The sequence below is a fragment of the Schistocerca gregaria genome, chromosome 1 (assembly GCF_023897955.1).
Source record: "Schistocerca gregaria isolate iqSchGreg1 chromosome 1, iqSchGreg1.2, whole genome shotgun sequence".
Classification (NCBI taxonomy): Eukaryota; Metazoa; Arthropoda; class Insecta; order Orthoptera; family Acrididae; genus Schistocerca; species Schistocerca gregaria.
This window is the reverse complement of record NC_064920.1, coordinates 895,196,411-895,222,415: the sequence shown is the minus strand read 5'-3', so window position 1 is coordinate 895,222,415 and position 26,005 is coordinate 895,196,411. Positions and strand designations below refer to the sequence as shown.

Genomic DNA, 26,005 nt, shown 5'->3' with positions numbered 1-26,005 from the left:
CAGGTTTGAAAGTATAACTGTAAGGTTCAAAACCATTTGCCTAATATAAATACTGCAACTGCTAACAAAATGTTTAATAACCTCTTTAAGGAATTTAATGAAGTTGCTGGTTCCCTGTCAAACTGGTTCCTTGTGAAACTGAAGAAATGAGTGATATGTCAACTTTTTATTTTATTTGTGGCCATGAACATGAGGAAAGGAAAGCTTGCTTTCGTATACAACTAAAATTGATTCAAGGAAGTTTGAAAATTGAGCCCAGAAAAATCTGTTAATCTCCAACAAATCTTTTGATGGATTAAAATTGTCGCTCTATTACATTTGCTCTCAGAGACGCATATAAATTTTAATTATTTCTCTGTGTCTATTACCTAAAGATATATATCACCTCTACATATTTCATCCCTTGTAATTTTAATGTAGTCTTATCTGCAGTTTTCATTTATCTGTTGACAAGCCCTTAGGTTCTAACCTTATTTCAGAGTTGCATTTTTCAGCATTCCACAAGCTATCTAACTTTCCCCTCTTCTGTCGACAAGGTATTTAACTGAGTTTCCTTTCAAATTTTTACATTGTATTGCTATGAACTAATTTTCATTGAGGTGCCTACTGTCAGTACAATGATATGTGAAGTGTAATGGTGCAGATATAATGGGATTGCATTATTATCCTTTTTTTTTAGTTTTTCTTGTAGGGTGATCTGCTTCAAGTTTTATGGGAATTTCCTGTACACAGTGTAGCATAATACCCGTTAAGATTGCATTTGAAGCATAACCTGAATCTAAAGCTTTGTGTAAGCAGATAAGTTACAAAATGTACACCTCACTAGTTTCATCCTATTGAGGACTTACTTGCATTATGCTGGTATCTATTGTCTTAAATTGTCGCGGACATTCTCAGACACACAATAACCTTTGGATGCAAGAACTTCAGAGGTTGTTGCCTGTTACTCCTTTTTGTTCCATCTGCTGTTATACTTTGTCCAGTAGATCTTCTTTTGTTTGAACCCTGTCACTTTTTCTCTGTAACCACTATATACGTGACGTGAGGTACTGTTATATTCTCACCTCTCACATATTACCAGCTCAGTTTCCTCCATATAATCTGAAGGCAGCACTCTTCATAAGAGTTTTCTTGTTTTATGCTTCTCAGTCTCATTTTTGCTTACACAGGGTCATGCACTTCCACACCACCATCTGCCTTTCCTTGATTCTTTGTCATAGAAACTAAACCCACTGCATCTCAGTACTGAAAGATCAAGGCATCCTCTTTTCCTCTCACCCCCTGCCCCTCCCATTTGTTAGTGAGCATTTAAAATGGTTAAGACAATCTCTTGAGTGTGCCAAATAGGAAGTGCATTCTTTAATATGGGTTTTGAATGCAGTGAATGTTAAGCGAGCTGAAATTCATCATAAACTTGTAGAGATTTATGGTGAAAATGTGATGATGGATAGAATGGTGAGAAATTAGGTCAGAAATATCAGTAATGGATGAACCAATGTCCATGATGAAACATGGAGTGGGTAGCCTTCTGTTGTCAGTGGTGGTTTGGTTGCAAAAGTAAATGAGAAAATTTATGACAATATATGGCTCTCAAGAATAATGCTTTTTGATGAGTCTCCACACATTTCAAAAACTGATTTGCCTTAGAGTGTTACAAATTGCTTAAATTTTCATAAATAGTGTCTCTGTTGGGTTCTATAAATGATGATGAAATGACCTGGCAGTGATTTGGGGAGTGCTGGGGAGATGAATTCTTAAACAGAATTGTGACCATTCATAATCCTTCTCCCCCCCCCCCCCTCAAAAAAATTTAAAACAACACTGTTTGCACAGAAAATCATGTGCAATGTGTTCAGGGACAGGTAGGACATTCTGTTTGTTGAGTTCCTTCCCAAAAGTAAAACAATCAGTGCAGTATGATAATGTGAAACATTGAAAAAACTTTGGCACTCAACTGAAGGCATGGAACGCTCAGGCAAGCCCTTTTGTAGCTTCATGATAATGCACGTCACCATTTTGTGTGTTACTCAAAACAGTATTGAACAATTTGGCAATGACGATACAAAAACCAATGCTCACCTGTGGCTGTCTTCACTGGCAGCATCTTTCTGTGAAGAGTGCATAGAAAAGTTGGTTCCCATTATGACAGATGCCTGATCAATGGTGGCAACTATGTGGGAAATTTTTTTTAAGAAATTCTCATTCTTGTAAAAATAAATTTTGGTTGGTAAAATGTTTTACGATTTTTTTTCCAAAATGGTACTTACTTTCCAAACCTGTCCTGTACCTGTATTATATTTACCTCTAACAAGTGGCTTCTACCGGCCTCAGTACTTAAAATTCTTAAGTATCCACTGAAGATATTAGTTTGTGATGGGCACTCCAGCTTTCTCCATAAGCTAATCAGATAGGATGCTAAACAGCCATGTAAAAAAAGCAAGGATCACAAGAGTGATTAAAGTATCTTGTGAAAGAAAAAGTGAAGTGTATCTTTTGGCAAGAATGAGTAGGGATCCTCTCATACTTGCACACTACAAAAGCTACTCAAAATCGATAAGAAAGTTTATTAAAAGATCAAACAACAGACTTAACGTTGTATGGAATGTAGTGAAATGGAAGACAGGACACCAGTCACAGAACAAGACAACATCACTATTGAAGTGAATGGAAGGACTATAAATAATGAGTCTCAGGTAGCAAATGCATTTCATAATCACTTCATAAATATAGTAGAAAACACAGGGACAGTCAGTTCAAGAGCAAAGTCACACAGTATGTTGAAAATGTAACCTTTATAAAAATTCAATCTTATGAATGTATCAACAGCTTCTCCTTCTGAAATTAGGAAAATTATACATTTTCTCAAACATAAAAACGTATCTGTTTTTGAGGGTACTAAAACTTTGTGCCTGTGTAATGCATCACAAACTCAAGGGATTTTTTCCAGAGAGACTCTGATATGCTGCTGTTAAACACTTTCAGAAACATGATGAGAGACATGTCAGTAACTACCAACCTGTTTCAAAAACTTTTGACAAGGTGATGTATTCTAGAATAGTTTCTCACCTTAGCAACAGTAGTATTCTTATAAAATCATACTTTGGGTTTCAGAAGGGTTGCTCTACTGAGAATGTCATTTAGACATTCACTCACCACATTTTACAAGCATTAAATAATAAAATACTACTGGTTGCTATTTTCTGTGACCCTCTAAGTCATTTGACTGTGTGAATCACAGTATTCTCCTAGATAAATAGCTTTTTTATGAGATTCATGGTGTAGCCAACCAATGGATGATGTTGTATATAACCAAACAATGCAGAAAGCTGTACTTAGTAATTCAAGAAATAAAGTCCAGGGACATAATTCTGACTGGGGGAGAATTCATATATGGTGTTCCCTGAGGTTGAATCTTGGGACCACTGCGGTTCCTCATATATGTAAATGATCTTCCATCTAGTATACAACAAACAGAATTAATTCTTTTTGCAGGTGACACTAGTACTGTAATCAATCCAAGGATATGTACAGAAACACAAGAAATGGTAAAAATATCATTGACTGGTTTTCTGCAAATGGTCTCACCCCCAATTTTAAAAAGACACAACATATTTAGTTCTGCCTATCTAGAACTACTACAGTAGTGATAAGTGTAACACATGGTGAGGAAATAACAACAACTTAGTTCACTCATATTTGTGCTTAGAATCATTGCAATTCTTGGGGAGAAACAAATCAGTAAGTTGACATATTTTGCATATTTTCATTCAATAGCGTCATATATAATAGTTCTGGGGTAACTCGTCTTTAAGAAAGAAAGTCTTCATGGCACAAAAATGTGCTGTAAGAATAATATGTGATGCTCACCCGTGATCATCTTGTAGACATCCATTGAAGGAGTTGGGCATTCTGACTACTGCTTCACATTACATTTATTCCCTCGTTAAGTTTGTTATAAATAATCCACTTCAAAAGGAACAATGCAGTACATAATTATAAAACCAGAAAGACTAATGACATTAATTACTCCACACCAAGGTTGTCTTCAGCCCAAAAAGGCATGCACAATGCTGCAACAAAAATGTTTGATCACTTACCCAGTGATATAAAATGTCTGACAGACAGCAAAGTATAATTTGATAATAAACTGAGAAAGTTTCTTCTTGAAACAATTACTAACAAAGAGATAGAGGGGCTGGCCAGTACTTACCTCAGCTCAGTACAGCCGATAGAAACACAAAAAACAACCGAAAATTTAAGCTCCTAGCTTTCAGAATAAATGTTCCTTCATCAGGGAGGAGACAGGGGAAAGAAAGGGAAGAAGGGAAAGTGGATTTAGTTACTCACAACCCAGGTTATGAAGCAACAGGGAAAGGAAAACAGGGAAGGTAGCAAGGATGGAGGCATGGTTGTCAGAGGGAAGCCAAAGATATTCTACTGCAGGTACTGTGCCAGCTTCAAACCAAAGAGGATGCATACAGAAGTAAAGAGGTGTATAGTATAAAGATGTAGGACGGAAAGATGCATGAATGGAAAAGAGGAAAGGGAAAGAGGAGAAGACTGAAAAGTAAATGAGAGTGAGGTTGTTTAACGTAGGTTTAGTCCAGGGGGATGGCGGGATGAAAGGATGTGCTGGAGTGCAAGTTCCCATCTCCGCAGTTCAGAGGGACTGGTGTTGGGTGGGAGAAGCCAAATGGCACATTCTTTCTTTGACAATTCTTTCTATTCTGTACAAGAAATTCTGTTACAGTAATGTGTAAAATGTGGTGGATAGGAATTACTAACATATGTGCATCTTTTTTCTCTTTGTAAATAAAGAAAATAAGAAAAGCTTAGGAATGTTGAGAATCTAGCTGTATGTACAAATTAATTTCTGATGTGAATCTTAATTCACTCGTGTCACATCATTATGATCTATCATGCAAAATGATCCAGGGAACATGTAACTTAAATTCTCTAAAAGCAAAGTAATTACAAATTCATTCTTCTGTTTTTGCATCTCTAAATCAGTAGAAAAACAACAACCACCGCACATAAGATCTTTGTGTCTTTTTTTTTTTTTGCTTGCAGACATACAATCTCGCGACCTTGACAAATTTAAAACATTCTTTAAACTTAACTATTCTTTCGAAACTGACCATGAGTGAGAAATGTGGGAGCTGTTATAGGGTAGTGAGTAGAGGGATTTGTTGCCAATCTTGTAGGAAATATTTTCACTGGGGGGGATGCAGTGGGGAGAATGTTGGGAGAACAGAAGAGGCTCTCTCCTGGAACTGCAGAGTATGCAGTAGGAACATTTTGATTGGGGAGCAGGAAAGGAAAATCTGTGCCCTTCAGGCACAGTTGGAGGAAGCAAGGAAGGAACTGATAAGGATCAAGGGAAGTAGGGGGGAGGAGGATGGTTGGGAACTGGCAGCTGGTAGGAGGATAGGAAGAAAGAGAACGTGATCTGATAGTTTTATCATCAACACCAAAAACAGGTATCTGCCACTGCCAGAGTTAAGTGGAGAAGAGCCTCAGGTAGAACGAGGAGCAGGAAATGTGCAGCACACTTCAACCGAGGCCAAGAAGCGTAGGAATGTACAAAGTGTTAGGAAGAAGAAAGTGCTGCTGCTAGGTAGTAGCCATGGGCAAGGTGTAGGCCCTCAGTTACAGGAAAGTTTAGGGGCAGCGTACCAGGCCACCAGTATCTTCAAACCAAATGCAGGGCTAAGTCATGTGATAGAGGACCTAGGGTCTTTATGTAAGGATTTTACAAAAGAGGACCATGTAGTGATAGTGGGTGGGGCGGGAAACAGTTTGGACAGGGATGGGGCATATGAAATAGGTGGTGACCTGGACAAGATAGCTTCCCTGACTAATGGCCCCAATGTACACTTTGTTGAGCTGTTCCGGCGTCATGATCAGCCACGCCTTGATGGAGCTGTGAGGCGAATCAATGTGGGGCTGGGGATGGCTCTGAGGACGGCCAACTTTGCTCATGTTTCTCTGGTGCCCGTCGGGACTATCAACAGATGGGGTTTCACTAGGCATGGCCTACACCTAAACAGGACTGGGAAGGGAAGATTGGTACAGCTGATTCATGAAAGTATAGGGGGTGGATCTCGGGCCACACATGGTCAAATACCTGTTGTCATAGGTAGGAAAAGTAGGTCTTTTTTAGGATAAATCCAGACAACAGGTTCCCCTGCCTAAAGAGTATCTCTAGCAGTTCAAAAAATACTGAAACAATCACTCACAAGACAGATTATAACACTTCAAAAATCACACATACCAGATGTCACAAAGAAAAACAAACCATCGGAAAGAGTAACATGGGGCATTTCACAGACTTAACAATCCTCCATCAAAACATGCAATCAATAAAAAATAAAATACAAGCATTAGAAGTTGAGCTCCAATCTTTGAACTGCACAGTAGTTTGTATTACTGAGCACTGGTGTAGAGACACAGAAATCCAACATGTAGTATTATCATTGTATGAAAGGGCAAACTCTTACTGCAGAACTACTTCAAGGGGTGGAGGATCATGCATTTATATCAGAAAAGGAACACAGTTCAAATCTAGACATGACCTCAGTACAGTAAGTGTAGACAAACACATTGAAATATCAGCTATTGAATTATCAGGGCTCAATATCACCAAGAAATTAATAATTTTGTGTGTGTATAGATCTCCCAGTGGTAGTGTGGACACTTTTTTCAATAAATTAACAGAAGTTCTAGATAAAGTCTCAAGTACAAAGGTCAACATAATTCTGTGTGGGGACATAAACATCAACACTAATATCATAAATGAATCCAGCAGCACCTTCATAAATATCCTTCAAAGTTTTGGCATGTCCCTATTGGTCAATAGTGCAACAAGGGTTACTACAATGACTGCATCAGTAATTGACCATGTGGCCACAAATATAGACAGGGAAAAATGTGATGTAGCTGTAAAAGATCTCGGACTATCAGACCATCTCTGTCAAATAACAACAGTAAAATCAGGCATCGAATCATTCCCTAAACTACAAGCCTATAAACGACATCTATCAGAAATCAAAATAAAAGATTTTTCAAAAGAAGTAGAAAAACAAAGCTGGGATGAAGTGTATAAGGAAACCAATGTGAATATGAAATTCTCCAAATTCTCCACATTGTTTAAATTGAACTTTGAAACAGCATTTCCAAAAGTATGCATGACTGTATCAACATCTCACAAAAACAGATGGATAACAGCAGGTATTAAGAAGTCCTCCCAAACACTTAAACACCTCAGTTCCATGAAAAAGATTCACAATGATCCAGAATTCTTAAATTTCTATCATAGATACAAAAAGATTTATAGGAAGGTGCTGATTGCTGCAAAAAAGTCATTTAATGACAAAATAATATATAATGCAGAGAATAAAAGCAAAGCAGTCTGGGATGTTATAAAAAAGGAAACGGGGAGAGGCAAACAAACGCAGAATAACATACTGCTAAGGGAGGGGGATCCACAACACTTAGCAAACTATGTAAACGAGCATTTTTCAAGTATTGCAGAGAAGTTACAGCAAAAATTCCCCAAAACAAATATAACACCTGCAAAAATTGTTGCACTAGATACAATGATGTTACTTCCAACCACAGAGAATGAAGTCAATAAAACTGTTCAAAAGCTAAAAAATAAAAAGTCAGAAGGCTTAGATGATGTACCAATGTGTGTACTGAAACAATGCATAGGGATTATACAAGGTCCATTAACAAATATAATAAATGAATCCTTCACATCAGGGACATTTCCAGAGCAGTTAAAACAGGCAAGAGTTGTACCTTTGCTTAAGAAAGGTAATGCAGAAGACATAGAAAATTACCGGCCCATTTCCCTGCTGTCAGCATTCTCAAAAATAATAGAAGCAATTATGAAAGACAGATTAATGAATTATCTGAATAAATACAATCTTTTAAGCAAATCACAGTTTGGTTTTCGAAGTGGCAAAAATACGGAGTCAGCCATAGTAGAATTCACAAAAGTTGTACTTAATGCTCTTGATAAAGATGAGTGTGTCACAGGCATATTTTTGGATCTTTCTAAGGCTTTTGATACAGTCGACCACAAGATTCTATTAAATAAATTAGAAGCATTAGGAATAAGAGGGGTAGCTAATGACTGATTTCGATCATACCTAACAGATAGGGTACAAAGAGTAGAGATAACACATACTTCAAATAGATCTAAACATTTAGTAAAATACTTATCAGAACCAAAACATATTAATATAGGGGTTCCACAAGGTAGCATATTAGGACCAATACTATTCCTGATATACATCAATGACTTTCCCAGTAGTGTTACTCATGGTGAGAAAATTCTCTTCACTGATGACAGCAATATTATAGTCACTGAGAGAACAAGAGAACTCCTTACCGAGAAAGCAAATGAAACTCTCAAGGAAGTTTACGATTGGTCAATAAGCAACAAATTGACATTAAACATAAAGAAAACTAATGCCATGAACTTCAGTTTGAAGAGGAAAAATTACGATGTTAAATTAAATGTAGATGGCACCTCTATAGACTGTGTAACAAATGCAAAATTTCTAGGAATGAATATTGACTCTCAGCTGAAGTGGTGCGAACACACAAAGGTACTTGCAAACAGAATGTCATCAGCATGTTATGCCCTTAGAATTCTATCATCTGTGTGTAACATGCAGTGTCTTTTAGTTACATATTATTCATATGTACACTCAATTCTTAGCTATGGCATTCTTTTTTGGGGAACAAATCCACAAAATATGAACACAATTTTCAAACTCCAGAAAAGAGCCATAAGAATAATAACCAGAAATAGTAGTCGAGCTCGTTGTAAAGATCTGTTCAAAACACTGGGAATTTTAACTGCTCCATGTGAACACATTTACCAGTCAGTTGTACACATCAAAAGTAACATTGGCAATTACTGCACAAACAGCTCTGTCCATGACCATGCAACAAGAGATAGACTCAACTTACATTTACCAAGAAAAAATAAACATAAAACTCAAAACAGCATTTTCTACCAAGGAATAAAACTGTACAATAAATTACCAAAAGAGATTAAAGAAATTTCAAAAATACACTTATTTAAGAAGACAGCTAAAAAGTACCTGTTATGCAATACATTTTATACATTGAAGGATTACTTAGATAAAGCAGAGTAGGGGTTTGATAAAAAAATGTTATACAAACAAATAATAATAATAATGATGATTATAAAACATCCAATATTCCACATAACACCTTCACTTTATTATTTTTCTTCTTTTTTCCTTTCTAGAGACACTCTCCCCTCAAGCTATGCATAGCACAATACTAACAAACACCTCTTCCTCTTTCTGAGCTCAACATCTCACTCATTATGAAGGGATGCTGACTCAGTTTTTCAGGATAGCAAATGGGAACTTGCAGTACAGAAAATGGCCCAAGGATCACCTGTGTGTGTGTGTGTGTGTGTGTGTGTGTGTGTGTGTGTGTGTGTGTGTGTGTGTAGTGAGTGAAGTGTTATGAAACAATGTGTGTATAGTGTGTGCAGTGACTGATAGTGAAATATGAGTGAATAGTGTGGCATTACATTATTTAATGAGTTATTTGTAAATAAATTATTGTATACCAGGAGTAAAATCTAATGATTGTCTCTAACTAGAAGTCTGTAAATATATGTGTATACGAATTAGCTTATTGTAAATTGATCTAAGCTTGTAAATACTTTGACATGTCCTATATCCTTGTAAAATGAGATCTACGGATGAATAAAACTACTACTACTACTACTAACTAACTAACTAACTAACTAACTAACTAACTAACTAGCTTCCTAGTGTTCTGATTGGACTTTATTATTCTGTTAGTGAAGCAAGTGTTGCATCACCCCGTTCATTGAAACGTTGTGTGTTTGAACCATGTTAAAGTGTCTGTGGTTTACTAACCAGAATCCTATTAGCTACCTAACTGATTAGGTTCTGATCTCCTAGTTTTTCAGTATATTTAAACATCTGTTCATTTTCATACACTGGCACATTTGTCACATGTATTGCAATTCACAGCTGCTGCCTGTGAAAACGAAGTCTGCCTACATGCTTCACCCATCTGTATATGGCTGTAAACACTTATACAAATTAAAAGGTACCACAATTTTTCTTTTCCCTTTTTGCTGCTGTCGACACATTAATTCTTACATACAAAATAGCCATTTCTCGCTCTCCATAATAGCTCTGTGAGGAAAATGCCAGAATGACAATGCTGGAATAACAGTCCTACTCCACAGAAGGAGTCTGACACAACTTAAGCACTAATAGTCAATACAACTCATAGCTTCTAATGGATTTTACATTACTACTAGTCAGGAGAGAGAGATTAATAAGAGCTCTGACAACTCCCGAAACACACCTCATCAGAAACTGAATCATACCAGTCAAAGGACATGGCTACAGTTGTAGGTCATGTGAATGGCCACTACTTTTGCAATCTTGATGATGCAGCTCTTAGTGCAGTGACGTCCGGCTGTGTTCTGCTGCTCCTCTATTGTGCCCTAAGCAAATTTCCATGAAAAAGTATTTGAATTCAGTGTTAGGAATATTTAAGACTTCATTGAAATCAAAGTTAGCAGTTCAAGGAACCAATTCTGAGCACTCTATACCATCAATTAACAAAAGACATTTCAACCAATGTGTTATACTGCTGCTGGCCACTATTAATTTATGTCTCAGTAAGTCTCTGAAGCTACTGCCCATTTCCAAGTGATAGAAAGTTATGTTGCAACCAATGGCTGACAGCTTATGGATGGGACTCTTCCCGGAACAGTTTGTATGGCACAAGCAGATTTCGCTCATGTTTCTGGCTGGAATCTTCCAAAGTGACAGCTGATGTTTCAACAATATTGGTAGATGGTGGCAGAGGGCTGGATTGTATTTACTGAGGCCGAGATGAGTGTTAGCAGCCCTCTGGAGCCTTTGACATATTCCCAAGTCACTCATGTTGTAATGTGCAGCTATCACTTTAACCTGCACTTCCCAAGCAGTTCAGTCATTAGCAGTGACAGAAGTGTTGCTTCCATCAAGCGTTTCCTCACAAAGGGACACTCCCATTGGCTAGTGTTTTTGGCCTTCTGTTTCTTTTATATATTTTACCTTCACATGGCTCAGAAAACAGTTAACATTCTGTATTTATGATTTTAGATTAGAGTCTACATTTCCTCTCTTTGTAATTATTAAATTTAACATTGTAACTTAATTTAAGAACATGCTTTTTGAGCCTCCTTGCTACCTTTACACCAGTGACAGTTTTTGTGCTCATTGTGGAGACCACTCGCCTCTCTGTGCCCTGGTTCACTACACCACAGCAACTAAAGTCTCCCTTGACACCTTAAAACATGACATTACCAAAATTTAAAAAAAAAATCCTTTTGGGTGTGAAACATAACAGTTATGCTTTGCACAATTAATTTATTATCCTTTTTGCAGCTGATACAACCCACAATGTGGCTAACTATCCTCTGACCAGTCCCGTTGCACTAAACTTTTAACAACATTAACTACTATCACATACTGAAGAGTGAATTGATCAAAATGTCTGTTGTTTAGTATTAAGTGAGGGTTGGCAACTTGTTGCAGATTTTTCCAGCTCATTACTATAAGTATGGTGCTGGAACTGCAATATGAAAGCTTGAAACTTTGAACTAGACAATATATAATGAGTAGGCCCAGATTTTAATAACAAATCAGTTTTTTCCTGAACTTTTAAGTTGAATTTACAACAATTTATCACAAATCCAGGTATCATGGCGTAGAAAAATCTATTTTTACTATGGATATGAAGTCATATTTACATATTTAGTAATAGGTCATATTTCAACCAGCTTTTGCCAAAAAGGCATATATTTGTTTTTTCTTAACACAATACCAAATTACATGACAATATTACTCACATGACAGTGGGTCAGCAGATATTGTCACAATCATACACAGCAACTATTACAAAGTTTTATTTATCAGGATTGTAGTAGACAAACAGCGTAACACATTAGTTGGCTGACATAAGGTATTGTCCAGGGCCGATAAAACACACTTGAAGCCAACAGAGTGGCTTCCTATGAAATAAACATCACACTTGTGGTCACACTATTCAGTTTGAGTATGAACTCTGTCTGGTTCAGCATACCAAAAATAAAGTGCTCCAACAGAATGAATTTGTGAGGTTTTGTTCATGATTTTAGAGAGAAGTTCTTCGACACAGATGAGGAAATGTTGTTTTGTATACTGTGTGAAGTTGAAGTTACTGCATCAAAGCACTATAATGTGTAACAACACCGTAATATTTACAAATACAACAGTTTAATAATGTATGGAAAGTTCTGGTTGAATTTAGGAGTAAAGGAGATGACTTACCAAAATTCAGAAGTGCTGCATTGTCGATAGGTACACAAACAAAAAGTACAGAACTTGGCTAGCTTTTAGAATGCACTTCCTTTTTAAAGCTTGTAGGAAGTGCATTCCAAAAGCTAGCTAAGTTCTGTACCTTTTGTTTGTATACTTATCAACAATGCAGCACTTTGTAAATAATTCAAATACAGCAGTTGTGTGAAGAGAAGTGTTGAAAATGACGCCAAACGCAATTATTTGAGCAGACAGACCCATCTTGAACCATGCAGTCATTCTTCAAGGACTTGTATGAGATGATGGTGTCTTGCAATGCCCCATTGGAGAAGCTAAAGAAGCCACACTTCAAACAGTTCTTGGAAGAGTACATAACACTTCCAATTCAAAATGAATCTACATTGAGAAAGAACTTTTCATCCATGCACTTTGAGGAGATGCTTAACAAAATATGAATTAGTGTTGCCGACCAAGAGGTCTGGGTGTCCATAGATGAAATCACCTATGTGGATGGGTGTTACATGTTATAGCAAGTCATGTCACTAACACTACTGAGAACACAAGTCATGCAGCACACAATCTGAACATCATTCCTATAAAATTGGTTATTCTTATGTAAATAGTTTCCCATCTATTCTGGCTCTAGCAGTGAAAGTTTGGTTATAACCACCCTGTATTTTGGTCAGGAAAGTTATCATCACAGCCATATACTTTTTCTAAGGGTAGTAATCACGACATTCATGTCAGCCTATAACATCAGTACCATGCTCGATTATTCATATTTTTTGACTATAGGATCACTGAATGAGCATCCGAAATTGTTGTGAAAGAGTTCCTGTAAAGATGTGATAGCATTCACTAATGTATTAGCAAAAGCAGTCATTTTAGGCCTCTGAATACCACAATAAACCTTCAGCAAGTTTTTATTGTCAGATCTACTTCATGAGAATCCCATCCTGATGCAGTTCCGTTATTGTGCTTATATTTAACACTCTTCCACAGGAAGACTTCTGCTTTAAAAGAAGGTCCTTCTTTTGTGTTATGGCCATCCAGCTACTGTCTATTCAGTAGTGTAAACTTATAAAAGGAATCACTCTGTACAGAGTAAAATATGAAACAGTATATCAAAATAAGGAGGAGTGCCTCAAAGAAGAACATAATCTAATGTTTTTCAAAAATTGTCATAAAATTGCTTGTAAAAATTGGAAATAGGCAGTGTTGCTATTTTTCTAATTTCTGAATTTTTTTCAGGGGTGTCCACTATTGGCAAAACAGGTTATTTGCCTAACATTTGTGAAGATGCTGGAAGTGCAAGAGCTTCTCCAGCAATGAATCGTGGGAATAACACCAATTTTAACAGAGGGACAATGCAGTCCCCACCAACACTAAATATAATAAACAACAGTCAGCTTTTTCCTAACATAAAACCCATGTATGCTCCTCATTGGTCTAGCCAGCTTCCAGAGGCATATCTTCCTAATAACAGTAAGCTTAAATTTCAGTTAGTTTAAGGCTTTCTAATATGCTTTGCAACTCTCATAATAACTCATGGGTTCCAAAATTAAGTACAAAATCATTTGTGGGGATATTCCCCTATGAAATTAGTTCATATTCCAAAACTTAAGTAATTTGTTAAGTTAGTAATTTCTTACCTGTTTTATGTTTAGTGGTGGATTCTGGCCTGCAAACAAACCAGTGGTCAGCAACCCCCTCAGACAATGAAACTTCATCGCCCAATCCATTGCCACATCCAGATTCAGTCCAACTGCACAAAATGGTAGCATCGCAAGAAAATTTTCACGATGTAGACCAGTGCTCTGAAACGGAGGAGAAGTTGCATCTAGGTGACAAGTACCTTTTTCCCTATACAGGTATGTTCTGGCAAGCAATAGCCTCCTCTAGCTCACTCAGAATTTCCAAGTAACTACAAAAGACCTTCCATTTTTTCAACAGGAAACTTACTTTGTACTGAACAGGCAGACAATTCTATTTTTTATGTGTGTAATTCCTTTATAGCTGTACCATAGGTGCAATCACAATGGTGGGGTATCTCTTGATAGGTCAGATAAACATGCAGTTCCTGAAGAGGGGGACTAGATTTTTCAATAGTTGCGGGGGCAACAGTATGGTTAGCTGATCTGGCCTTCCAACATCAACCAAGATGGCCTTGCTATGCTGGTACTGTGAACGGGAAACTACAGTTGTAATTTTTCCTGTAGGCTTGCAGCTCTATTGTATAGTTAAATGATAATAGCATGTTCTTAGGTAAAAAAATTCTTGAGATAAACTAGTCCCCATTTGGATCTCCAAGTGGGGCTAGCTACTCGTGGTGATATCGTCATCAGGAGAAACAAATTTGCCATTCTACAGATTGATGTGTTGAATGTTAGATCTCTTAATTGCACAGGTAGGTTAGAAAATTTAAAAAGAGAAATGGATAGGTTGAAGTTAGATAGAGTAGGAATTAGTCAAGTTCAGTGACCAGAGGAACAGGACATCTGGTCAGCTAAATACTGGGCTATAAATACAAAATCAAGTAGGGGTAATGTAGGAGTACATTTAATAATGAATAAGAAAATAGGAATGTGGGTAAGCTACTGTGAACAGCATATTCTAGCCAAGATAGGCACAAAGCCAACATCCATGACAGTAATATAAGTTTATATGCCAACTAGCTCCACAGATGATGAAGAGATTGAAGAAATGTATGATGAGATGAAAGAAATTAGTCAGATAGTTAAGGGAGATAAAAATTTAATTGTGACGAGGGACTGAAACTCAATAATAGGGAAAGGAAGAGAATGAAAAATTGTAGGTGAATCATCACTACCGCTTGATTCAGGAATCGTAAAAAACGTTGTGTACAGAGAAGAGAAGTGGAGATACTGAAAAGTTTCATATTTGTTATATAAAGGTAAGACAGAAATTTGAAACCAAATTTTAAATTGTAAGACATTTCCAGGGGCAAATGTGACTCTTGACACAAAGTATTGGTTACGAACTGCAGATTAAAACTGAAGAAATTGCTGATAAGTAGGAAATTAAGGAGATGAGACCTGGATAAATTTAAAGAACCACAGATTGTAGAGTGTTTCAGAGAGAGAGAGAATTAGGCAATGATTAACTAGAACAGGAGAATGGAATACAGTGGAAGACGAATGCATAGCTTTGAGAGACAGAATAGCAAAGGCATCAGAGGATCAAATAGGTAAAAAGACAAGGAATAATAATTACCCTTAGATAACACAGGAGATACTCCATTTAATTAATGAAAGGAGGAAATATAAAAATGAAGCAGGTGGAGGGGAATACAAATGTCTAAAAATGAGATTGACAGGAACTGCAAAAATGGCTAAGCAGGAATGGCTAGAAGACTAGTGTAAGGGTTCAGAATCATATTTCAACAGGGGAAAGAAAGATACTGCTTACAGGGAAATAAAAGAGGCCTTTGGAGAAAAGAGAGGTAGCTTTATGAATATCAAGAGCTCTGACGGGAAACCAGTCCGAAGCAAAGAAGGAAAAGCTGTATGGTGGAGCATCTGTATACAAGGGAGATGAACTTAAAGGCAGTATTGGTTGAGAAAGAAGAGAGACAGGGTTGTAGCCTGACATCAATGTAATTCAGGCTGTATGTTGGGCAAGTCGTAAAGGAAATCAAAGAAAAACTTGGAATAACAATTAAAGTTCAGGGAGTATTGTGTCAGAGACAGCAAAGGACTGGCAGGAGCAGTTGAATGGAGTCGACAGTGTCTTGAAAGGAGGATATAATATGAACAGGAACAAAAACAAAAAAAAGGTAATGGAATGTGACGTGTCTAGGAATCCTACATACTCGGTTCATTAGACAATCAGTCAAAAAACTCCTATTAATGAGTTTTATTACAACAAGACAATTACAATACTTAACAAACAATCCCGTATGGTAAGTCTTCACTGACCTGCGGTTCTGAGCGACTTTCCTGAAATCTACCCCTTTTCCTAGACCTCTCCACTCCTCTTCCTTCACCCTTCTTCCTTCAACCCTTCTGGCTGAAGAAGGACTCACTGGCTCTGCCAATTATGTATGTGTTCTGTTGCCGCTTGGTGGGTAGATTTTTTGTCTATCCAATGAAGTAATTTTGACAACACTTAACTTTGATAGAGTCCGCAGCTCACGGTCTCACAGTAGCTTTCTCGCTTCCCGAGCACAGGGTCCCGGGTTCGATTCCTGGCGGGGCCAGGGATCTTCACCTGCCTCGAGATGACTGAGTGTTGTGTCGTCTCCATCATCATCATTCATCCCCATTACGGATGGAGGAAGGCAATTCCAAACCACTTTTGCTAGGACCTTGCCTAGTACAGCGGTGCGGGTCTACCGCATCGTCCCCTATGCTCTGTCAAGGAGTATGAGACTGCATCATCATCACCAACTTTTATAGATGTGTCGCAAGCAAAGGGTGACATATAAAATAATCAGTCTTCTTTAGAATAGACAACCACAAGTCTATGCTACATAAAGATGGCTAATGAAGTGATGAACATTGAAGCTGCTATCGAGGTGGGCTGCCACCAGTCAGTTGCGGCGCTTATGTCCACTACACCTAGGGGCCGCTGGTGTTTCATTGTCATCCGGGAGGGAAGTTGGTCAGGTACGATTGCCTGACTTCTTCTCAAAGCTATATCTTCTCTATCGTTCCTGACTGGTGATACCCTGCCATCTGGTCTTCGTTCTGGTGGAAATGTCCCCCAGAAAACGCCCAGAAGGGTACACGTCCACCTCCTGAGGGCCATCCCAAGATGGAGAAGGTGTCGGCCACTGGGGCGTGGGTGGGTCCATCTCCATTGGTAGGACAATTGGAAGTAGAGGAGGCGAAGACTCTGTCTCCCTGAGGTCACCCCACAGTGTCGCGATGACACCCTCTGGCAGCTGCTGTGGCCGTGGTGTCCTCAGGATATGCGAATCTGGGGAAGAGATACAGAAGGATCACTGTGCACATGAAAATGGAGAATTTGATTGTCATGTCGGTGCTGCAGTCTGTCTGGGCCTGAAATGAGATACATGCATGTACCAAGACAACGAAGGAGTTGGGCTCATGCCCACCTTTTGCTGCTGCTGCTAAAAACCCAGGAAAAACCAGTATTATGCAGCACGAAGTGGTACTTGTTGCCGTCCTTCAGTGCTGGATGCTAAGTTGGGTGGAGCAGGTAGAGTAGTGTCCGATGGCAGTGGCCGTGAAACAGCTCCACTGGTAATGCCCCATCTTGTGGATGTGAATGATAGAAGGTGAGAAACAGTTGTAATGTTTGATTCCTGGTGAGTGCAGTCCAAAGTTCGGCCACATGCTGCTTGAAGGTTCTGACAAAATGTTCCGCTTCACCGTTTGACTGTGGATGGAATGGTACACTAGTATGCCATTGCGTTCACAGAATGTTTAAAATTCATTTGACGTGAACTGAGGGCCATTGTCTGACACTATGACTTCAGGCAAACCTTTGAGGCAAAAAATAGAGGACAGTGTTTGAACTGTGCTAGGTGGTGTGATAGAGTTCATTGGCACAGCAAAAGGGAATTTGCTAACAATCAACCAACGAATGTTCCAAAAAGGACCCACAAAGTCTGTGTGCACACATTGCCATGGTGATTATGACTTAGGCCAAGCAGAGAATTTTTGTAGCAGAGCGGACTGATTTCCTTCACATGTGTGACACTGTGTCATCATCTGTTCTATTAGGGTGCCCATACCCTGCCAAGTACAGTGTCAATGCGCTAACTGTTTCATACGAACAGTCCCTCAGTGTCCTTGGTGAAGTAACTGCAACACTTCTTTTTTCAAAGCTATGGGGATCAACACACATGACTGTCCATTGTCATTTTGAACAAGAATCGCACTTTCCTGTACAGTGAGGCTATGCTGACATACAAAGTATTGGCACACTGTGAGTTCTTTATGCTATGCAATGAGCGAGGCCAAGCTGTGCGAATGCATTTTAGTAAAATGTTCAAATCTGAATCAGCTTCCATGGCCTGTGCAATTTTCCCATAGTTTAGAGAAAAGGATTAAAGCAATTCAGAATCTTGAGCATCAATGTGACAACAAGATGCAGCAGAAGTGTCAAAGTCTGTATCTGGGCCAATCGGAAGATGTGAAAGTGTGTCCGCATTACCCTAGTGAGCTGTCTGATGATACACAATCTCATACTGGTATTGAGATAACAATAAAGAGCATCTTCGCAATTTTTGGGCAGTTCATACAGGAACTGGATTCATCAGATGAGACAAGGACTGTGGTGGCTTGTGATCCATTAATAAGTATAATTTTTGGCCATACAAATAGTGGTGGAATTTGGTGACAACATACATAACACATGAAACAAAGTTCACAAATTTACAATGTGTTCTTCAGTTGTACGACATGCTATGACTATATCGTCGAGATAGTTTGAATGGTTGGTACTTGAGCAGTCAGCTGTTCCAAATACCGTTGGAAAATGACGGGTATGGAAGCACTGCCAAAAGCGAAATGCAAATATTCAAACAATCGCAAATGAGGGTTTAGAACACACACAGTTTGAGATCCTTCAGCTAGTGGTATTTGAATATATGCATCGCGAAGATCAGTTGTCGACAAGTAGCAACCAGCGCCTAATCTGTGAATGAGATCCTTTAGGTGTGACGTTGGTTAAGTATCAATCTCAGTTTGTGGGTTTACTCTGGACTTAAAGTCAACACAGAGGCAAATGCAACCTGAGGGTTTGAGAGCAAAACCAGTGGATATTGTCTGCAACTCGTGGTCTTGGGGGTCACGTTCTCGCTTCCCGAGCCCATGGTCCTTGATTCGATTCCCGGCGAGGTCAGGGTTTTTCACCTGCCTCGAGATGACTGGGTGCTTGTCTTCTCCTCATCATTTCATCATCATGCATGAAAGTGGCAAGATTAGACTGCGCAAAGGTTGGGAATTTGTATGGGCACTGATAACCATGCAGTTGAGTGCCCCACAAACCAAACAACAACAACACCATCACCAGTGGACTTGCCCATTGACTAGCTTGTATGTGCACAATAGCTCCAGCATCTTCCAGTTCTTTAAGTTCAGCAGCCACTTTGTCCCGTAATGCAATGGGAACAGTTCTGGCCCAACAAACTTTCAGCTGAGCATTGTCTTTCATAGTAATACATGCAACAAAATTGTTAGTCTTGCCTAAACCTTCAGAAAAGAGTTCAGGGGATTCTTTCATCGGGCTAGCTACACTGTCTTTTGCATTAAATGCAGTCTCTTACAACACATTGTCCTGAATTTGAAAGCCAAACAAATAAAACGAATCAAGTCTAAATATGGTCCACAATTTCATGATCGTAGCACAGTGAAAGTCACAGTTCATGTATGTGAGCAATGCATAGCAGGCGAAGTACATTTTCTGATATTGGGTATATCTTGTCCTTTATAAACCGTCAGGTGTGCACTAGTTTTAGACAGGCATGAGGAACTTAACAGTTCATATGTGTTACAATGCAGCAATGTAACAGAGGCACCCATGTTCATATGAAATTCCACGTTTTCCACTAAGATAAAAATGAATAAAAAGTTTGTTGGACTGGCGTAGCACTGAAGAAACTGTTTGCTTGCTAATTTTGCTAATGCTTGCAGCAAGCTTTGAATACACTGCATTGATTACATGGGCCTTGTATCTACATTTTTTTGAATGGGCAGAATTCTTATGTTTGTTCCATAGCAAACATATGGATTCTATGTGAATTTTCTTGCCACAAGCGTAACACTGTTCTTGTCTGGATGGGCAATCTTGTCATTTGTGTCTTGAATAGCGCCGAGGGCATGACTTAATTCTATTCACTGATCTTGCCACGTGTTTACATGGCTTGGTGCACGCATGCTGTTGCTGCCTACTGGGCCAGTCGTGAGCAGGGACGACCCAACCCGACAAATTGATGGCTGCTCAAATTTATCGGCCTCTACGGCATCTGAATCATACTGATCTACAATTTGCACTATGTGATGAAATGTTGGATCTGACTGTTTCAAAATCTGGTCTCTTAGTTTATCATCAGGTACATTGTACACAATCGTATCACGCAATGTAACATCTAAATATAAAGCACCACAAGCACATTTGAATTTTGATTTCGTCGTCATACCCTACAAATCTGTTATCCACTCACGATAAGTTTGTTCTGACCTCTCTTGCAATGAAAGAATTGGTACCTAGCTGCCACCACATTCACCCGTTGGTCATAACAGTTAGTTAGAGAACCTACAACATGATCATAGGAAAGTTTACTTGGAGTGGTGTTAGAGAACTATTTCTGAATGAAGCGGAAGACTGCACTTCCTACCATTGACAAAAAGTAATGTAATCTGACAGTACCTGACACTTTGTGAGCGAATGTGTGGGTTTCATACTGTTGCAACCACTCAAGCCATTCCTCTTCTTTTTCGTTAAACAGGCAAACTGGTTGTATGGCACTTGAAACTACAGTTGTTGCATGTTGCTCAGGTGCTTGCAATGCAGTAGCTACTGTACCGTGTTTAGAAGGGTTTGCAATCTGTGCATCTGAAACTGGAACATCTGTGTTAGCTGTGTTGCATCTATTGCTTGCAGCTGAGCACCTTAGCAGGAGGTGGGAGAAGTGGGTTGCTCATTGTGGAATAGACAAATGCAATTAACAGACGATGCAAGCAAGAAAAACAAGCACACAAGCAAAGTAAAGTTCAGCAGTGCCTACCTGAAAACACTGAATTGCACAAATGTTATAACAGACACTGAAAAGACATGTAAACACGCCTCTGCAAAGAAAAGACAAGGTAGAATTACGGCACCAGCAAGACACAAAAGTCCATGACAAAACAAAACAGACAATCTGTGGCAGCTGGTGGCTCCTATATCATCAGCACCATCTTATACGGATGTCTTCATCGCCATGTTATTCATCCATCCTCGTCATCATGTTGTTGTTTCTAGGTATCCTGCATAATTGGTTCACTAGACAATCAATCTGACAACTCGTATTAATGAGTTTCGTTACAACAAGACAATTACAAACAATACTTAACTTTGATAGATGTGTCGCCAGCAACTGGCAGTGTACAAAATAATCAGTCTTCTTCAGAATAGACAATCACAAGTGTGTGCTACATAGAGGTAGGTAACAAAGTGGCTAACATTGAAGCTGTTATCGAAGTGGGCGGCCACCAGTCGGGCATATGTCCACTTCACCTAGGGGCCACTGCCATCTCTTCTGTCTTTCCCAACTGGTGTGTATTAGAATGTATTACAATTAAATCAGGTGATGCTGAGGGAGAGTTTTGTTACTTGGGCAGAAAAATAACTAATTACGATTGAAGTAGAGGGGATATTAAATGTAGACTGGCAGTGGCAAGAAAAACATTTCTGAAGAAGAGAAAATTGTTAACATCAGATGTAAATTTAAGTGTTAGGAAGTCTTTTCTGAAAGTATTTGTATGAATCGTATCCTCGTGTGGAAGTGAAACATGGACGATAAGCAGTTTAGACGAGAAGAGAATAGAAGCTTTTGAAATGTGGTGTTACAGAAGAATACTGAAGATTAATTTAGGAGATCAATAGCAATGGAGAGGAAGGAAATTTTTTGGCACAACCTGACTACAAGAAGAGATCAGTTGATAGGACACATTCTGAGACATCAAGGGATCACCAGTTTAGTATTGGAGGGAAGTGTGAGGTGTACAAATGTAGAGGGAGTCCAAGAGATGAACACAGTCAGCAGATTTAGATCGATGTAAGTTGCAGTAGATATTCAGAAATGAAGAGGCATGTAAAGGATAGAGTCACATGGAAAGCTGTCTTTGGCCTGAAGACACACCAGCAGAAAAGTTGTAGGAAATGTTGAAGTCATCTTGGAGAACTTCAGGTGTAACTGTTGTTGTTAAGTTTTTCTCCATGTTCGAAAAATGTGTACACTATATTGTTTCCAATTGTTAACTCAACACTATTGGTAACTAATGTGAAAGGGCTATGAGGCAGTAATCAGATTTGATTCATGTTTGTGTTATACAGAGTGTCCCAGGAGGAATGGTCAGTATTCAGGGATAAGACAGGAATGATCATTTTGGGGGGGGGGGGGGGGGGGGGGGGGGAACCCACTTCATATAGACATATGCCTTATTCCGGATCGTTTCTGAGACAGAAGACATTTAATTGACATTTGTTTTTGGACTGGTAGTGCATTATAGATGCTGCAGCCCTCATTATAGAATGTGGAGAGGCACTCCACAAGCCACACAACATATTCTCCTGAGAGTGCACAAATGCATTGAAGTTCATGATGAGATATTCAAACTTTTATTGTGAGCTCTACAACAGCTGTAGTGTGATGTGTACGATAATGCTTAGAGGTAAACGAGTTAAAAATATATATTTCTCAATTGGTACTTTGTAAAAACACATTGTGTAATGATTGCTAACTGGTGCACATGTGTAAACCTGACAGTGTTCTGAATTATACAGAATATAAACAGCAGTATACATTAAATGTTTTATTTCTCAGAAATCATTTGAAATAGGGCATATGTCTGTATGAAGTTTTTGCTTCAAATAATTATGTCTGTCATATCCTTGAAAATAGACCATTCTTCCTGGGATGCCCTGTATGGGGTCAGTGAAACTGGAAATAACTATTAAGCATGGTAAGTAATAAACTTTTATCTCACACTAAGTATCAACACATTGTAACAATGAAAAGAGCATATGTTCATTCATTTTAGTTACATCTTCACAGTTTATGTATTGTGTAATGAAAAAAGATGTGAATAATCACTCACTTAACTTTTATATATATCTAGATGCTGTAGCAAGTAAAACTTTTAAATTGACCAAGTATTGATTTGTGGCATTAAGGGATCGCACATTGAAGCAGTATTTTGTTATGTTCCCAGTAAATTATTTTATGAAAATAGTTGGAAAATATTGTAATTGTCAGAGTTAACACTGTATACTTCCTCCTTGGTTCTTAGAAATGAATTTGACATGAATAAAGGGTAAATGTTTTCTTAATGATTATATCAGTTCATTATATTTTATTGAACTATGTTATAAAACCAAAAGGAAAAGCTTCTAATAATCATTTAACTTTAAATATGAGATGTTAATGCCATCGATTAGACATTTTGGTATATCAGAATACTGTGATATTTGTTCTATTACAGCTGAAGAAGACCACACTACGTACATTGTACCTCTTTCAGGAAGAGTTCACCCACAAACTGAAGCACGTTCATCACCTAGCCCCTTATTACGACCTCCTGCTTTGAATGATCCTAATGTGATCTCAGAATCTGAGTAAGTCATTAAAATTGCTTTTCAGTTTCTTGTACATGTAGTGATTTTAAATTAAGTGTACAGTCAAACGAATTTGATTCATTCCTGAAGATAGTGTATAAACAAAATATTCATACATTATAACTATTTAGCCAATAAGAAGTAAACTCAGTGATGAATTCTTGGACGTAGTGGTGGCTCGTATACACAAATTCTGGGTTTTCACAGATTTTTAAATTCAGTTAAATATAAGAGTGCGAAATTAATAGCATCTGCTGTATGACAGTCATGCTCATCAACATATTTATACAACGGCAGTCACTGTCAATAATAATAATAATATGCATATCTTGTCTGAAGGAATCGTTTATCTGGAATTTTGTTGTTTTGTGCATAATTAAGTGCAGTATATGGCAAGAACGAAATAATGTTTAAGCTTTCGCTACTCTCCATTTTGCATTTTTGTATAAGTGGGAGTTTTTGTGCTTTTTTACTTTTTGGACAAATGTACAAACTCTCTAATTCATGTATTAGTTAACAAATTAACTTCTGGGCTGAAAATCGGGCATTCTTATGTTGCACCGACATAACTACTTATGCTTATTATACACTTCTTTATTAAATGTTCACTTGTAGTCATGCTTATTTGATTTTGTCACTTTCACAGACAGCGAATCTGATCGGGAATGCTCTTATTTCTATGCGGCTAGCCTTTCTGGTAATTTTCTTTACTTTTTGTGCTTAATACAGGTTCAACAGAGTTCATGTTGACACTCCACAGGAAAGCTGATCCCTGCACACTAGACCACTAGCCCCAACACAAACTGCTGTTTGCAGAAATGATTCAATTCAAGTAGTACTATCTACCAAAACCGTCACTTGACTAGAATACAAATGAGGCACTGAGAGCCGTAACGGCCAAAAGCACGCCATCGTGACCCCCTCCCCTCACTCTTTCCCCATTTAAGTGAATATCAGAGAAACCAGTGAGCTGCTTTTCAGGTATGTTTAAATATATATGTACAATGTGTGCCTACAGCACAGATAAACTATGAGATCAACAGATGTCATAAGCACAAATAAATACTATAGTCTCACAATCGACGATGATGTGCTTTATGGATCTCAACACCTGAAATGGATTACTCTATGATAAAATCCAAAACTTTGTGTACCATCTCTCATTTAGAATCCCACAAAATATGTTTTTCTCTCAGTATAACTATAACATATACTGATATCCGATCTAATTTTAATATATAGTGTTTGAATTCACATATCTGTGGAGGGTGCTAGCGTCTAGCAGAATTATTAGCGAACATAGATAAATGTCTGCTGCAGTGCACACCATTAATTGTGCACATTTTTTATCAAATCCATATAAATGAGGGTGGTTTGAAAAGTTCTCAGAATCATCACGAGAGGTCAGCGCTAGCACAACAAGTCGTTAATGTGATATTCATTGGACTGTTGCCTGTAAACACATGCCATGTCACTGCTCTTGGAAGAGAGCTGTGGTGGTGACATGGATCTGTTGTTGTTCCCGTGTAGTGATTTGTGAAGATGGAAAAAATCCAGATCCAAGCAGTGATTAAGTAATTTGTAAAGAAACGTATGAAAGCAAAGGTCATTCATGCCAGATTTCGAGAATACACTGGGGAACTCTGCTCCTGAATATTCAACTGTTGACAAGTGGACAAATGAATTTAAATTTGGGGAGAACTTCAATGATGATCCAAGCAGTGGCCAGCCAATATGTGTTACTACTTCAGAAATCATTGCAAAAGTGCACAAAATGGTCATGGAGGATCGCCGATTGAAAGTGCATGAAATTGCTCATGCTTACCACATGTCATCTGAAAGAGTATATCACATTTTAACTGAAGAATTAGAAATTAAAAATTATATGCAAGAAGGGTGCCGCAACTCTTGATGCTGGATCAAAAATGCATGAGAATGGATATTTCGGAACAATGTTTGGGCCATTTTAGAAGAAACAAACAAGATTTCTTGCACTGGTTTGTGACCACAGAATAAACTTGGGTGCGCTACTATACTCCAGAGACAAAACAACAGTCAAAACAGTAGAAACATGCTGATTCTCCTCCACCAAAGAAAGCAAAGACAATTCCTTCAGCGGGAAGGGGCGGGAAGGGTCATAGCATCAGTGTTCTGGGTTGCGAAGGGGATTCTGTTTGTAGATTATTTCCACACTGAGTAAACAATTACTGGAGAATACTATGCAAACCTCCTGGACAGATCGCAACAAAAGATATGCAAAAAAAGGCCAGGTTTAGCAAGGACGAAAGTCATCTTCCATCAAGACAAAGGGA

At 38.3% G+C, this 26,005-nt stretch overlaps 1 protein-coding gene across 1 annotated transcript in view; it reads left to right on the top strand.

The window, feature by feature from the left end:
* The window catches only part of LOC126274083 (protocadherin-like wing polarity protein stan), a 358,480-nt gene that overhangs the window by 303,250 nt on the left and 29,225 nt on the right, over positions 1-26,005 (top strand). Inside the window, exons 41-43 of the mRNA XM_049977080.1 lie at positions 13,635-13,868; positions 14,051-14,254; positions 23,561-23,693. Of these exons, the coding sequence (XP_049833037.1) occupies positions 13,635-13,868; positions 14,051-14,254; positions 23,561-23,693 (571 nt within the window). The remainder of the gene's footprint in view (positions 1-13,634; positions 13,869-14,050; positions 14,255-23,560; positions 23,694-26,005) is intronic.